The sequence below is a fragment of the Cuculus canorus genome, chromosome 13 (genome assembly GCF_017976375.1).
Source record: "Cuculus canorus isolate bCucCan1 chromosome 13, bCucCan1.pri, whole genome shotgun sequence".
In the NCBI taxonomy this organism is placed as follows: Eukaryota; Metazoa; Chordata; class Aves; order Cuculiformes; family Cuculidae; genus Cuculus; species Cuculus canorus.
Genome location: NC_071413.1, coordinates 3016391 through 3031151, shown reverse-complemented (window position 1 = coordinate 3031151; position 14761 = coordinate 3016391). Strand labels below are relative to the sequence as shown.

At 46.7% G+C, this 14761-nt stretch overlaps 2 protein-coding genes across 8 annotated transcripts in view; one reads left to right on the top strand and one right to left on the bottom strand.

Moving 5' to 3' along the window:
- LOC128853516 (transcription initiation factor TFIID subunit 4-like) overlaps positions 1–6993 on the top strand; it is a 128618-nt gene extending 121625 nt beyond the window's left edge. Inside the window, exon 15 of the mRNA XM_054079067.1 lies at positions 6824–6993. Within this exon, the coding sequence (XP_053935042.1) occupies positions 6824–6991 (168 nt within the window). The 3' untranslated portion in view covers positions 6992–6993. The remainder of the gene's footprint in view (positions 1–6823) is intronic.
- Positions 6994–11881: 4888 nt separating this feature from the next.
- KCTD15 (potassium channel tetramerization domain containing 15) overlaps positions 11882–14761 on the bottom strand; it is a 40740-nt gene continuing 37860 nt past the window's right edge. For all 7 annotated transcript variants that reach the window (XM_054078540.1, XM_054078539.1, XM_054078538.1 and 4 more), the window contains exon 5: positions 11882–12050. In XM_054078540.1, coding sequence (XP_053934515.1) covers positions 11895–12050 — 156 coding nt within the window. In that variant the 3' untranslated portion in view covers positions 11882–11894. The remainder of the gene's footprint in view (positions 12051–14761) is intronic.

Below are 14761 nucleotides of genomic sequence, written 5' to 3'. Positions count from 1 at the left end.
GGTTAAATGAAAGTCACAATCACACAGGTTAGAAAAGAAAGGGCCACCCACTATGTAAAACTGAGGTAGTTTTGAACTAATACCAAGGATTACCACAAGAGAAAATTCAGATGGGAATCAAATATGACTCAAGGAAAATGCGAATCTTGCAAGTTGGCTGTAGGGCTTCTTCCAAAGTTGGTTTGACGTTTCTTGACTCCCAGTGGGAGAGAAGGTAGGGATGTACAGCGTGACGGGGCTGGAGTAAGACGGGCAAGTCCGTTAAAAATACAGAGAGAATGACCAAAACCCCCTGCGTGCTGATATTGAAAGATGAGAAGGGAAAAGCACTCCAATGCTTGAAAAATAACAATTAAAAAATTTGGCAGGATTAGTATTTCAAAGGGAGCAGCACTTGATTAAACATTTGGAAAGCATGGGAGGAGAAACATTCCAAGCAAAATGAAAATATACGTGTATGATGGAAACAGGATAAATAGAATATTCCACTTGTAATTACCGCAGCAAGAATGCAGCCCAAACTTAGAGTTCTTAATCACATAAAATTGTCATTGCTTTTAAGTCCAAGTAAGGCAGGGGATTGTGGTAGGTATGAGATGTTTGTGGATAAAGGTGTTGGCAAGATCTAGAACCGCAGCGAAGAGCAGGTCCGTGAACAAAGTAAATGAAAAGACCCGGAGCCTGCACTGCCGAGGAGCTCGTGTGCTGCAGGATGTCGGGGTGCAAGGCACCCCCTGTGCTTATCACACCCCAGGTGAGGAGTGAGGGCTTCAGAAGGATCTGTGGAAGGTTCCAAGTCTCTGCAGAGAGCAGGGCTCTACCGCTGTGCAGGGAAAACTCGAGCGTTTCCTTCTCACATTAACACAGTGATTATTCAGAGCTCTGTGTGGATACATTGATTAAGAACTTTAAATGAGCTGCAGTCTGGTTTCTTCCTGAGGAGGACCAGCTGAGGGCTGGGCAGCTGCACACCCAGCTCCCACGAGCAGGAAATGTCATAGCGCGCAGCTGCCTTGCACTTCACCTGCATTATTTATTTCCACCGGGGCAAACTTCTCTTCCCAAAAGGCCGCGTCGCCTGCTTTTTGCCACTGCTCCCATTCGCTTTTGGGGGGCAGTGGTGTCTTAGAGGAAAAATAAGGGCTCAGGTTGGTTACAGACACCAAGTTCTTCCAGCTGGAAGGTTTTGGTGTGATGCTGTTTTACAAAGCAGGTTTTCAATTATAATAATACTTGCATATCAGACTTAGCTTAACATAATAAAGGCAAAGAGCAGGTACGTATAAAGCATTTTTGTAATGGCAGCCCATTTCTTTGGGTTGAAATAACACCGTGTAATTACAGACTAAAGCGATCACATCTAAAGAGAAGATTTTCACCGTATCCATGTCTTAGTATGATTTACCTTCCTCCTGCTATTTCTTAATATAAAAATTACTGCCTGCTGTCTTTGAAATGTTGCAATTGTGTTGGTATTTGAAGTACTTGTAAATACTTGTGCAAATCGGGTTTTTCTGATGTTTGTCTGCGGGGCGAGGTGTGTGTTTATGTGCCCAGGGGAAACGAGGCGCATTTACATCCAAGAGGGTGTAGCAAGCCAACGCGTGCCAACACGGAGTCTGTAGGAACAGTTACACTAAAATAGTACAGGATGAAAATGTTTGCAGATGAAAATAACTGGCTTCCGAAGAAATAATGGTATCTAATCCCTGTGAACATTACTGATCTGAAGGCCTAAATGATAGCTTTTGGTGATGAATCTTTCCAAAGCCACTTGGAAAGCCACCGGATTGTGCATACGAAGATGCGCAATCTTTTTGTAGATCTAATTATATTTCGTGTAGTAGTGTTAATCTTTGAGGTGCTGACAAACAGTCATTACTTACTTTTCTATACTTTGGGGGAATACTGATTTAAGGGTGTTTCGGCTCTCATTTAGATCAGTAAAATCATTACCATTAGCCTCAGTGCTGGATTATACCCTAAATTACGTGGGGCAGCTAATGATACGTAGCATTATACCTGTTTTTCATGTACAAAGTGCCTCTCCGCCAAAGATCTAATGCACTTTATGCAGGTAAATATCATTGCTGAATATCTCCAGATTATTTCTTATGATCCAGGGCCTGTGATTCAGAAGAGCAGACTAATTTATACCTTATCTTCCCATTCCTCCGCAGTACATGGAGGTTGGAGAGACAAAATTCCTGCTATTTTTTCATTCCATAGATAGCTTGGCTTTGAACTGTTAGTGTGTGATTCCCACTTTCAGACTCTGGCTTGAAGTGCAGGCCTGCCACGAGGATGTGTCATCCAGCCTGGGAAGAAAACCAGCGGATCTTTTATCCTTATTGCCTTATCTCTTTGGGTCACAGAGAAGCAATAGCCGCAGCTCAAGACTGTGTTCAAAGGAGAGATGTCAGGACTGCCTTGTTTGGTGGTGAAGAAAGGATGGATAAAATATTAAATGCAATCTTCTGTTCGCCTGTATCTTGTGTTTCCTGACAAGAATATCGTACCGCTGGCGCTGTAATTCAGAGCTGAAGGTATACAGATTGGTGAAAAAAATGGATTTAATTGTTCAACAGTAGAAATCATTATTAGGAAAATAAGTGTAGACTGTATTGCATGCGCTCGCTTACGTGAAAGCAGTTCTGTCTCGAGCAAGGATCAGCTCGAGATCCTTAGGAGAGTTCCTCGGTTTAATTTTCATACACCTGCTGCTGTAATTATTGTAATTTAATGCACAAAGCGGGAGGGGAGTTTGTCCATGAAAATTTCAGCAGAGGTGTGCCTGTCTCTCTCAGTCCTCTTTGCCAGTAGTCTTCAAATCTTTTGGGAAATGCTGATCGAACGTGGTGGTGGGGACAGAGGTATAGGAAGGACCTTGAGATTTGAAATCCCTACAGCTTCGATGTGAAGTGTTGGCGGGGGTACAGGGAAGAGGGACGTGCTGGTCTCGCCAGCGAGGAAGAGGCTGCGGCGTGAGCTCCGCAAGCTCTGGGGTAAGTTTGGGGGAGTTGTCCACCCTGTGGGGCGATGCTGGCCATCCACCTCGTGGGACGATGCCTGCCTAGCAGGTACGAGAGGGTGAGAGAAGAGCCGACAACTGTGGGGTCGTTCTTGAAAGGTGAAGGTTCGGGAGGTGAGGGCGGTTTGGTGGGTTGAGGGTAGCACAGTTGCTGGAGGACGTGAGAGGTGTGATCAGTGCTCTGGAGAGGAACCGGGTTTCTTGTGGTCGGTAGTACCAGAGAAACGCGACCCGTCGGTCAGAGATGAGGCTTCATTAGCTGCTCTGTGCACAGGACTTTGTTTTAATTTCTACCCTATTGCTGTATTCTTTTTATCACTGTATTTCTTTGGCAGTCTCTTTACCTGGGAATCTACCAAGTCTTCGCTCAGTATTTTGTTTTGAACCCGTGTTACTGTGCTTTTCCAGCAGCCTGAGTTTTCTCATAGAGGACAGCGGTGCCGCTCGCAAACGTGCTGAGAGGAGCGGCCCAAAGCTTGCGTCACAAACCACATCCATTCAGAATTGGTTCAAAATGTGCATCCTGAACCAATAATCACTCTGATTCTTCTTCCTAAGCCATAATTTCAAGCTAGGTGCCTTCCAGGGGCTGGATTGAGCTTGGCAGTCAGGCGCTGTTATTTAAAGTACTGTGAGCTGCGCGTCCCTCAGGTGCACAGAGCTGATGTGCATTAAAGCCCAGAGAAGGCGGACTCTGCTGCTTCAGAGGGTCTTGGATTATGGGTTAACAGAGAGAGCGGCACCATAGCGTTTTGGCAAATTCCAACCTTTGATTTTCTGTGAATTGCTTTTCTCCTCAGTCCCGACGGGCGCGGGAGTTGGGGGGTCTCAGTGAAGCCCAGTCGGAGCCCACCTCTCGGGAGCCCCGCGAGGAACGGGTGAAGCACAAAATAATTTGTTTGCTGCCTTCCTCGCTGCCCTGTGGGATTTCCAGCTGCCAAGTTGGAGTCACTTGGGGTGTTACGAGATGGCAGGATTGAAGTAGCGCGGGAGAAGAGGTGATGGGGAAAGGTGAGGCCAGGCTGGAAAGGGATCGGAGGCGCTGTAGCTCATGTACGCAGGCGATCTCAAAATGGAGAGGCAGGAAGGCTTCTTATATGTATTAAATGGGTTTTTTCTGGTCTGGAGCATCTTAAATTTCCCTTCAATTACAAAAAGATCATCACCGACACAAAAAGGAGAGCGTATGTGTGTTTGCGTGGGTGTGATTTGGGAATAGCTGGGGTGTGGCAGGCCCAGACCTAAAGGATGTAAACAATTTACATCCATTTATTTCTTTATTGGAGCGTTTATCTTTGTAACTTATTCGTTGCCATAGACACAGACAACACAGGGCTTGGTTGGGTTAATGAAAAGTCTGCCGCGCTGAGACAAAATGTGATCTTTCTTGAGAAAAATCTGCATTACTTCAGTTCCACGGTTCTTGGCAATTAGTTTTAACTATGTTTGCATTCACATCTATAATTAAAAAATTGTGGCGTTTAGTAGTCTACATTGTTTTATATGGCATCTGCGGAATAACTTTGAGTACAATGCAGTACCAAACAAATTGCTCTTAAATTTCAATTAGAGATCATATTGACAGATATAAATTGCCGTGCTGTCAGTTTGCAGATGGGCCGCGCTTCTGAAAACCCTTCTTAGGACTTTTTCCACCTTGTAAAACAATTACAGGACATTATCGGGTAACGGATGGGCTGACAGGTGCGGCTGGGAGCGCGCGCAGCTTCGTGTCGTGCTCTGATGTTGTGTGTGTGCTCTTCCTACATCAGCGCTCAGTATCTCCAGCGATGAGTGCAATGGACATGACTTACCACCTCTTAATTCCAGCTACTCTGTACAAATTGAAAGCAGTTACGTGCTGTAAATGTACGGCAACTGATGCAAGAAATGGTTTTACAGAAAGAAAATATGAAGTAGCTGTTCTGTTAACCCGTGGTGAGTGCGTGCGGGATGGTTCTGGGCGGGGGCATTGTGGACAGTGCCCTTCAATGGGTTTAAGGTGGCCACACTTCTTGCAAACGTTTTTGTCTCCACTGTGGATAGTCGGCTTGATTTAAAATAAATATTATAGAGTGGTTTCTGGGACAGTTGGAGAGAGTGGAACGGCCCTGGTGAAGTGGAGGCATGGTCAGAGCACAGGCGAGAGGCAGCTGACGGAGGGCACCGTTCCAGACCCGTGGGAGAGAAAGAGCGCGAGTCTCTATGATGCTCTTTCTTTTAGGAATGCAAAGCATTTTGGCTGAATTCAGAGCATCGCTAAAGAAATGGATTGTGCGCTGGGGATGTGTCTGCCTTCAGCATGGCTGAGCAGCCCTTGCGGCCGCAGCGCGGGCTTCTCCTGTGAGCAGCGGCGTTAGGTGGGAGATCAATTAATCTATCAACAAAAACTACTCCATCCCAGAGAACAGAATCCCTCAGATCCAGCGCTCACGGTGCTCAAAGGTCGTGGGCTTCTCCCTCTCTCGCTGCACGTTTGGCCACATTCATTTCGCTGCATTAAGCCTTTTGTGTTTGTGGTTAGGAAAGAATAGGATTTGCCCCACTACTGTAATTTAATCATCGGTGTAGGAGAAGTAAGTGGAGTGGTACAGTTCTGCGCGGAGCCTTCCTGCCGCGGCGCCGGGAGAAGGGCAGCAGAGCAAACACTGCCACGTCTTACCCGCAATACACCAGGCAGCTTTCCACTCCCATCTTTCACTGGTAAAATTACACTTAACTGTATTTTAATGGCTAGAATCAAGAGCCCAGAATAAGTATTTCCCGGGGAAAGAAAGGTAGGTTATTAAAAGCAGCACTAAGTGAATTTGGGATTTTAAAAGTATTGAAAACTTTGCCAGATGTCTTAGAGGTTTGAAAAATAATTTAGATCTTTGTAGAGATTAAAAACTATTTTTCTAAGTTAGAACAGTTTATTTTTGCCAGAAATCAATTGGAATTAATAAAAACAATGGTCTGCTAAGGATGAAAAAGGGCTGTGTGTGTGCACGTATCGGGTTTCAGTTTGAAACTCGAGGAGACTGCGGAGTCTGTAATTACGTCCTTTCCATTTCTAAATATTCAGATCACAGCTGAGTTTGTGAATTCTTTCTCTATAGAGAACGCCAGGACGAGGGATTCCATAATTCAGTGCCTTTGAACCAATTTTAAACAACAAACCATTATTTAACTTAGCTTTAGAAAATGGAATACCAGCGTCTGTCCGTATCGCGCAGCGGCTGAGTCGCTGTGATTTTGCTGTTTAGTTTTCCATCTCTGAGCTGGTTGTGTGCTCAGCGAGATGGTTCCGGCTCTCCCCGCTCCGAGCCCTTCGCTCTCAGGAGCACATTGGAGTCCCCGTGGGACTCGGCTGCGGAGGCGATGGCAGCAGCAACACCCCCGATACACCCCCTTTTCCGGTCCTGGACCTGCGCTACAGGATAGGACTGTGCCCACGCTCGGTGCTCTAAAGATGCCTTTATCTGCCACAAATTGTGTTGTCCTGAAATGGAACTGATCAAACGGGTGTGTGGTTAATGCGACTGTATCAGAATTAGGCAGAGATACTTGTCCCGAGTGGGCAGTGAAGCAGGCGCAGCCGCCCGCGGGGCTTCACTTCAGTTTCTTTACTGAGGGTAACTCGGTGAGACTCAGAAGAACAGAAACAAACCCCTCATGTAATACTTTCAGAATGAGGCTCATAACAACCCATTCCCGATGGTTCAAGTAATCCAGCAGGTAGTGGTCGTAAACCTGAGAGTACGAGGAAACTTGACTGTTGCAGGACTTTTGACTTTGCTCTTCTCCTTGCAGGGCCTCGGCGTGTCCGGCGGGGGCCAGGCCGGCCTGGGGGCTCCTTCATCCAGGCAGTACGCACGGCAGAAAATAACGCGCGTAAACCTCAGGGACTTCATCTTCTACATGGAACAGGAGAGAGAAACGAGCCATTCTCTCCTGCTCTATCGAGCTCTGCTTAAATAAAGCCAAGAATTGTACTGATTTCTCCATACAGAAGCTCAACATCATCGAAAAGCTCTCATTTGAATGTGCCTTCTATTTTTTTCAGAAGTCAACGTTCCAGTGATTTTGTTTTGTAAACTCGTCAGACACATGCAATAAATTCCCTTTATGTAAAAAAAATATATACAAAAAACACACAAAAAAAATGTGCAAAAGGTTTAAAATGTTAAATCCACAGAGAACCAACATCCACGTCTTGCTACATTTGGCCATTTTAGATAAGGCTGAAGTCGATGGCGTCGAAGTGCCGCGAAGGGCACGGCTGCTGCGATGGCTTCACCGAAACCATCTGACGGCAAGGAGGGCTGGGACAGGATCACGGGATCGGGAACCAACCGGAGCGCTCGCCGCACGGCGCCGGGTCTGTTTGCCCGTTAGTTGTGCTGGCGCAGTTTCTGCTAACCATGGCGATACCTGGGGTTGGTTTAGATTAGTTCTAATTGCAGTTTTTTGCACAGCTAAGAGAGCATCCACCGCACACCCTCTCGGGTTTTGTATAGTTAAGATTTCTGCTTTTACTGCACAGCTCACGGCCTGAGCCATTTGCCGAACCAAATCCCAAGTGTAGGAGATCTGCACGTTTGGGTCCCAGCTGGGTTACCCTGACCGGCTTCCAGTTGTTCGCTCGATCTCGTCAACCTTTTGCACATTTGTAGCAGTTGGTGAGGAACAGGAGTCAAAGCCGGGCTTTATTTTCTAAAAAATATCTTAATTTATTTATTGCTGAGAGTATGGTTTAACGGTGGTTTTAAAAGAGAGTATTGTTCAGTAAAGATTTTAGGGTATTCTAGATGGAATTTTAAAGTCGTTGTAAAGGCAGGGGTTGGGGTTCCACTCCTGGAGGATCCCGGGAGCAGGGGGTGACCCTGGCGCAGGGACTGCTGATGCCTTCGCTTTGGACAACTGGACCCGCGGACTCTGCTCCGGAGAGGCTCCGGAGATGAACGAGCGCGTGACTTTGAGCATAAGGAATAACTTGAAGTACTTAAAGGTGGGATGAATGCTTTTGAAATGCTTTGCTGAATGGGAATTTCAGGGCCCGCACCGAAGCGATGCCAGGGGGAGTCTCTGAGATGGTATTGGCTGGGAAGGAGGAGCGGGGAGGGGGGCACGCGTTGTGCTTCGAACGGAACAGTATTACCAGGAACCGTGGAAGGGGGACGTTTGCTTATTTATCTTTTCCATTTTTACTATGTTACGCTTTGCCACTTTTTTGAGGCAATATTTTTTTTTTTTTTTTGATGGGGAACCATAGCAAAAGCACAAATAGAACTATTTGTCCAATAGTTTTAAAAACAGAAGTTTTAATTATTTTTTAAGGTTTATGAAAAGCAGAAGAAAATTTATACTGCTGCTATTTAGCCAAAAGATTATTCATAAGGTATTTAAGGCCAGGAAGTGTAAAATTATGTTTTAAATGTATTGATAATTTGTACATATTGTTTATAAAGGCCTTGTGTTTATTAGAATTACGTTATTTTGATGATTTCTGTACATACTCGTAAATACCCCCAATTTGTGTGAAAACATACTCCCTTATTTGTACTTATTTTGTAAAGAAATAAAACAATTTACTAAAGTAACACATCGAGTGGCAGACAGTATTAATTTATCAGACAGGAATTTCACATTGTCTCGTTAAGCACTGTTTGGAAACATTTTGCATTAAAATATTAACAGAATATCCACAAAGAAATATTAAAACCAAATACTTCAATGTTTTGTTGTGCTGATTCTTATCCTTTGTCAAACATCTAATAAAATTGTCAACAGCCCCCGATGCCGTTAACGCAGCGAACGGGCGCTCGGCCGCGATTCCCCCCCCCAAGCACAGCAGAACATTCCCTCTGGCCTGCTCGCCGAGGCTCGGGCGCGCAGCACTTCAACGGGGCGGACGCCGCAGGCGCCGACTCCTGTCCTCACGGTGTGGTTTTAGTGCTCAGCAACAGAAAATCGGAACAATTTTGTTCAATCGAATGAGTCAACCAACCAGGCTACGTTGACTTTTTGGCCTTCATGATAAGAACAGTTGCTGGCCGTGTGCCGCGGCTTAACTGGCGTTTCTGCGGTGCTTCAAAAGCCATTCCGTCGAGGCCGCGCAGTGTTCTTAATGAAGCTACCTTCCTGTGGTTTAAGGCCAGAAGTAAAAATTCATATAAGTTTTTGGTGCCTAAAAATATAGGGAAAGAAGTTAAAAAGATACAAATGAAACTGCAATAAACTTTAGGTAAGTGACCCGAAGTTACTAACTCAAAGAGCATGTCCTAGCTTAGCTTAACTTTTTTTTTTAAAGGCATCTTTCTTCCAGCACAGCGATTGTTTCCACATGTCTTCCTTGCCTCGGCGCTGCTTTGCAGTCAATGCTGTGATGTCATGGTTCAAACCTTCCGTCTCGAATTCACGTCTAACGCAGCTGCCGCAGCCCGGACCCGTTTCCGATGCCACCTCGGCAGCTGCCGCGGAGCCGCCTTAGTGAGCGCTAACACAAACACGGTAAACACCAAAGGGAAGAAAATCAACCCAGCTGAGCACAACCACTCCCACGGCGCTCTGCCAACGTCTAAAAGCATCGCTGGGCTGGCGGGAGCTGCCTGTGCCGCAGCGGGAGCCGGGGGTGCTCCGCACTCAGCACCGGCCCCAGGCAGCCCTCGCGGCACCCGGAACCGGGGCACAACTGGGCCCGTCTTTAACCAGGAATGAGCACAGAGGATGCGCCCGGAGCCGGCCCTGTGCAGGGTGGCAGGACTGAGAGGGGACTGGGATAAGAACACGAAGCTAAACCCATTATTTAAGGATATTCTGAACTTAAAAGTGAACTCAATGTATAAAAGCAATAAATAAAACACGGGTGTTCTTTCTTTTTGCAAGAGATGGCTACATCGGGCTGACCGGAGTAAAAGGCCGGAGGGACGCAATCCAGAGTTCTCGCCTCTTTCGAACAACGTGGGAGATAACAGTGAGTGTTCCACCCTACTTGCTTATTTTTGATCATTTACTTTACAGAAATGTTTATGGCATGAAGTACTGTATAAGAAATGTGCATACACAAATACATGACAATTATACGTTCTTTACAATATTAAATGTATAATATACAATTCTACAGATATCTTACATACAAAGGTGAATGGTGGGCCATATATTCCAATACGGCAATGCCTGGCAACTTTAGAATGTCGTACAAGTATAAAACCACAAAATAAAATAACTTTACAACTCTGTTAAACTAGACAGATTTGCTCAGCTGCTCTGCTAAGGTAGGAGGCCAATAGGTATCGGCTAAGATTCCCAGAAGAGATTGCGGAGTTGTGTAACCAAGGAGAGAAAACCTGCCGAGGTCTGATTTTCCGTGGACAGGTATCCAGCCCTCTTCCAAAAACCAGACCCCTGCCTAGCTCGTGCCTCGGCTACTCAGCACAGCTCATCGCTTTTGAAAATATTAGTCTGAAACATGATTTATTTTGTCTGACTGTAATCATTTGGCATTAAATAATTGTGAACCAGTTCATACTCTGTCCCTTGTTCTATGTGGCCGCATTTAGGCATCTAAAAAGAGTTTAATTAAAATTCAGCATCTACAACAGTATTCTATAAATTAATGTGGGAGAAACTAAATTGTGATGAACACGTGAATTCATTATTGAGGCCCCAATCCTGCTAAACAGCAATAAACAGGACTTAGCAGAATGCTATTTATAACCTCGCACCTGCAAACGTGGTGCTGTCTCCTGAGTTAGGAAGCCCCGCGAGGCCGAGTCGACACTGGCTCCTGGCAGGAGCCGTGACCTGCGGACAGCGGGCTTCGAGAGAGAGAAAATTACAGCTAGAGGGCAGCTACAGAATCGGCATTTTAATAATAGCTTAAAATAATAGAGGAAAACTGATCTAACCAAAAGGTGGCCTGCTTCCATCGGACAATGGCAGGAGACCCGTGAAGAGTAGGCTTGTCCAAAATTCTCAAGGTTTCCTCCTAAAGGTGGGCTTACAACGTGGTTTGGAATGAGTGACGAGGGGCGGCAGGGCTTGCTTGGCAGAACCACGCTGCTCTGACGATGCAAAACACAACAGTTTCTGAGTCAAAACAAGACTGGCTTTAAGAGAACTACGGCTCCACGTTCGGTGTGTGACCCTTGTGTGATGGTGGATGGCATTGTATTTTGTGCTTCCAGATCCCTACTTTTGCAGATATTCCCATAATCGGCCTCGGCAATTTTTTTGTCGCATTTTTGTTTCATTCATGTGGGTTTTTTAGAACTGAGCACCAGTTGACTGTAAGTTGGTCCGTTTCTGATTCGGGATTCTGTCCACAGAGAGATTTCAGTTGGAAATGTATAAAAATAAGCCATTTGCTAGTACGAGTGAGTACAATCACGGCAGTGCAACGTCGTGGAGGGGGCTGTAAAGCACGGCTGATATGCAGGAGGTGCGCAGCATGGGAAGATGCTCAGTGCAGTTTGTAGTGTAACCATCTTCCTCTCAGAAGCGCCCACTCCCACGCGTCACAGCACGGGGATATTGTTGGAAAGGCCGGCAGAACCCTTTCTCCTGCTGCTCTGTTCCGATTGCTCAAGTCCGATTGGGGTCAGGGGCTCACGAAGCTTTGCCTGTTTCACCACCACAGCCCAAAGTACATCCCCAGCAGGGCCGCTGCGCTGAGCACGCGCAGGAATCCCATCGTGAAAAACAGACAACTGGTTTTTCAAATGCATTTCATGGCTGGCTATGTGACAGGTAGTTTCAGAATACCACTAATTGGCAACATAAAGTCAAGATCTGTTTGCTAATACTGTTTTGCAAATCCTTAAGTGTTTCACATAAAGGACTATTGAACACTTCTACGGTTACAAAGGAGTACAGGTAGGGTCTAGTCCAGGGGCTCCTGTTTTATTCTGATCGTTGGGGTAGGTTGTGGTCGTCTGTCTTCACGACACAGCACGTACTCACTGAACTGAGAGGAATCCACCCCACCACCGCATGAAGCCGCCACGTTAAATCCCTTCTGAAATAATCTTTCGAGCACCTGCAAGGTGGGGGAAAAAAGATCAGGTTAATATTTAGCAAATCTTAGTGATAAAAGCATTCAGCAGCACCGAATCCAAATGATGGATTCGCTCTTTTGAGCCCTCATTGAATGAATATTATTCAACTATAATTCTGTAACTTATTCTTAAATGACTACACTGTGATTAAAGTCTTGCTCTCAGCAAACCTCTGTAGAAAACAAAAATTAATCAAACAAATAAGCACTCTGCAGAGCAGCGTAGTACATTATATAGTAAAATACTGGACTGCAGTGATATTGATGCTCTCTCTTACTGCTTATAGAAAGTAACATCGGGTTTAAGTCATAATAAAAAGTGCCCATTATTCATTAGTAACATGAACAGCCTCACGGAAAGGGGCTGGAAACACTTCTTGGCTCTTCCCTGGCAGAGGAAAATGTGTCAGGAGCCTGAGTGACACTTCCCAGATCTTAAAGAATAGCGCAGCTGTGATTTTTCCTCGCTGGGAAGGGAGCGCAGATTTCAGCAACGCATGGCAGGGACCCCCGAGCCGCGACGTGGAGGATGTGGCAATGTTCTGGCCCAGGGAAGAGGTTAATTTGTATTGCCCTAATACGTATTTTCTCTTTCTCCTCCTAAAGAAAAGTTGGTGCAATTTAGATGCATGAATTTAAGGAACCAGAGGCTAATTTAATTGCTGAGGCTGTCACACAGCACATCACCCCAGGACAGAGGGATCTTGGCACTGCGATAGGGGCCGTGTTTTCGCACGGGTGAGGGCATTGACGGACACCCTCCCAGCAGAGCAGGACGCACACAGACCTTTCGCAGCATTAGGTGAGAGCGGATGCCAGATCCCCCTCTGGCAGATCTGCATGGTAAGCTCCAGCGGAGGAGATGCCGTGCTCCCTGCTCCCTCCCGCTGGCGGCTCTCCTGGGTCCAGGGCAGGAGCCTGGGAAAGCCTTCCTGAGTTTTCCTCTGCTGATCAATGCCACCAAGGGGAACAGCCCGTCCTGTTCTGTAACAGCCTTGCCCAAGGTCCCGCTGCCGTTGCCACAGACCAGGGCCCTCTGCGCTGGGAAGGGAACCTGACGCTTTACTAACCTGATGCACTTACTCACACCAACATCCCCGGGCGACAGCCCTCTGCCACCCACGACGACAGGGACCAAGCTGTGTAAAAACCTGTTCACTCCAGCTAGAGAAGTGTCAAAGCGATATCCATGACTTCAGAGGGGATCAACTCGGATGCCGTCACAGGTTTAGGCTACAGGAAGAATCTGGATTTACTAGTCCTGGGGACCACTTAAGCTACGTCTACTGCAGCATGACTTAAAAGCCCGATTTTTCAAGGCACAAGGTGACTGTGGTAAGGATCTGCACACCAGGCCTCTGCCCCTGTCCTGACACACAGCCCCACCTGAGGCCAAGGTGCATTTCTTAGTGCACTGCTCCTTCTGACTGAATGTTCTCCAGAAACATAGAATCATAGAGCAGTTTGGGTTGGAAGGGACCTCAATCCCACCCAGTCCCACCCCCTGCCATGGGCAGGGACACCTCCCACTGGATCAGGTTGCTCAAAGCCTCATCCATCCCAGCTTTGAACACCTCCAGGGATGGGCAGCCCCCACTGCTCTGGGCAGCCTGGGCCAGGGCCTCCCCACCCTCACACATCAGTTTGGAGCCTTGCTTAAGGGTGATTAATCTCAAAAGCATGACTGTATCCACGGTGGCACCGTGCTGCAGTGCAAACCATGGCAGCACTTGCTGGTGTTAATCCCTGGGAACTCTCCTCTGAGGTCGCCTGTAGTACCCATCTGCTTTTTAATCCACAGGTTCTCGTGGTCACTAAAGCCTTGTGGCTGTGAAGGACAGGTGAAGGAATGGAGCTGCTCCAGCATAGCTTAGCCGAAGCTCAGCAGAACCTGCTGGCAATCAGCTTGCCCGAGGAGCTCTGTCTGGCCTTGGGACACAGAGACTTACGCTGCCGGGAACTCCCATCTGCCAAATCTCACTGACTTCTGCCCTGATTTTAATAGACTTTAACAAAGTTGTAGAACTGAAGGATTGAAAACACTCCAGTGTATGGAAGAAAAAGGAACCTGGAGAGATTAAAAGATGAGGAGGGGAGTGGATTATCAAAATATGCTTAAGAAAGTGAGAGAGAACGCTTACAGCTCTCTTCTTTGCCTGGGCTGCACACAGCCTGTAGGACAGAAGTGGGGTGCAGATACTAATGTTTGTTCCTGCACGAAGAGGAAGGCAGGAGTTTGAGAGGGGAGGAAGACTAAGACCTCGTCAGAGTGCTCTTTCAACAAGATGGAATGTATTTTGATTGCTTTGTGCATCCCTGTTTCTAGACTTGGCAAGATGAAGATGGGAGGCAGCCCAGCCACAGGAAAGGAGGCTTCTTCCACTTAACTGGTGAGCGAAGCAGAGCACTGGCAGGTAAGATTTCGGAGAGAGACAGGACTTCAAAATCCTTGGTTAAAACATTTCCAAATCAATCTGCTTGTAAGACAAAGCAAGCGGCGGTGCCCTTGGCTTGCCTCAGTCCAAAGCTATGGAAGGCTGCGTGTTAACGTGGGGCTCCTTTTACCGAGCCAGCTCTCTGCAAACACACAATCCAGGTAGACATTACACCTCAGAGCACCGCACGCAGAACAAAGCGATTCATTTTTGCTCCCTACGCGCTCCAAGGACTAGACTGCAGGCTACAATCGAGTG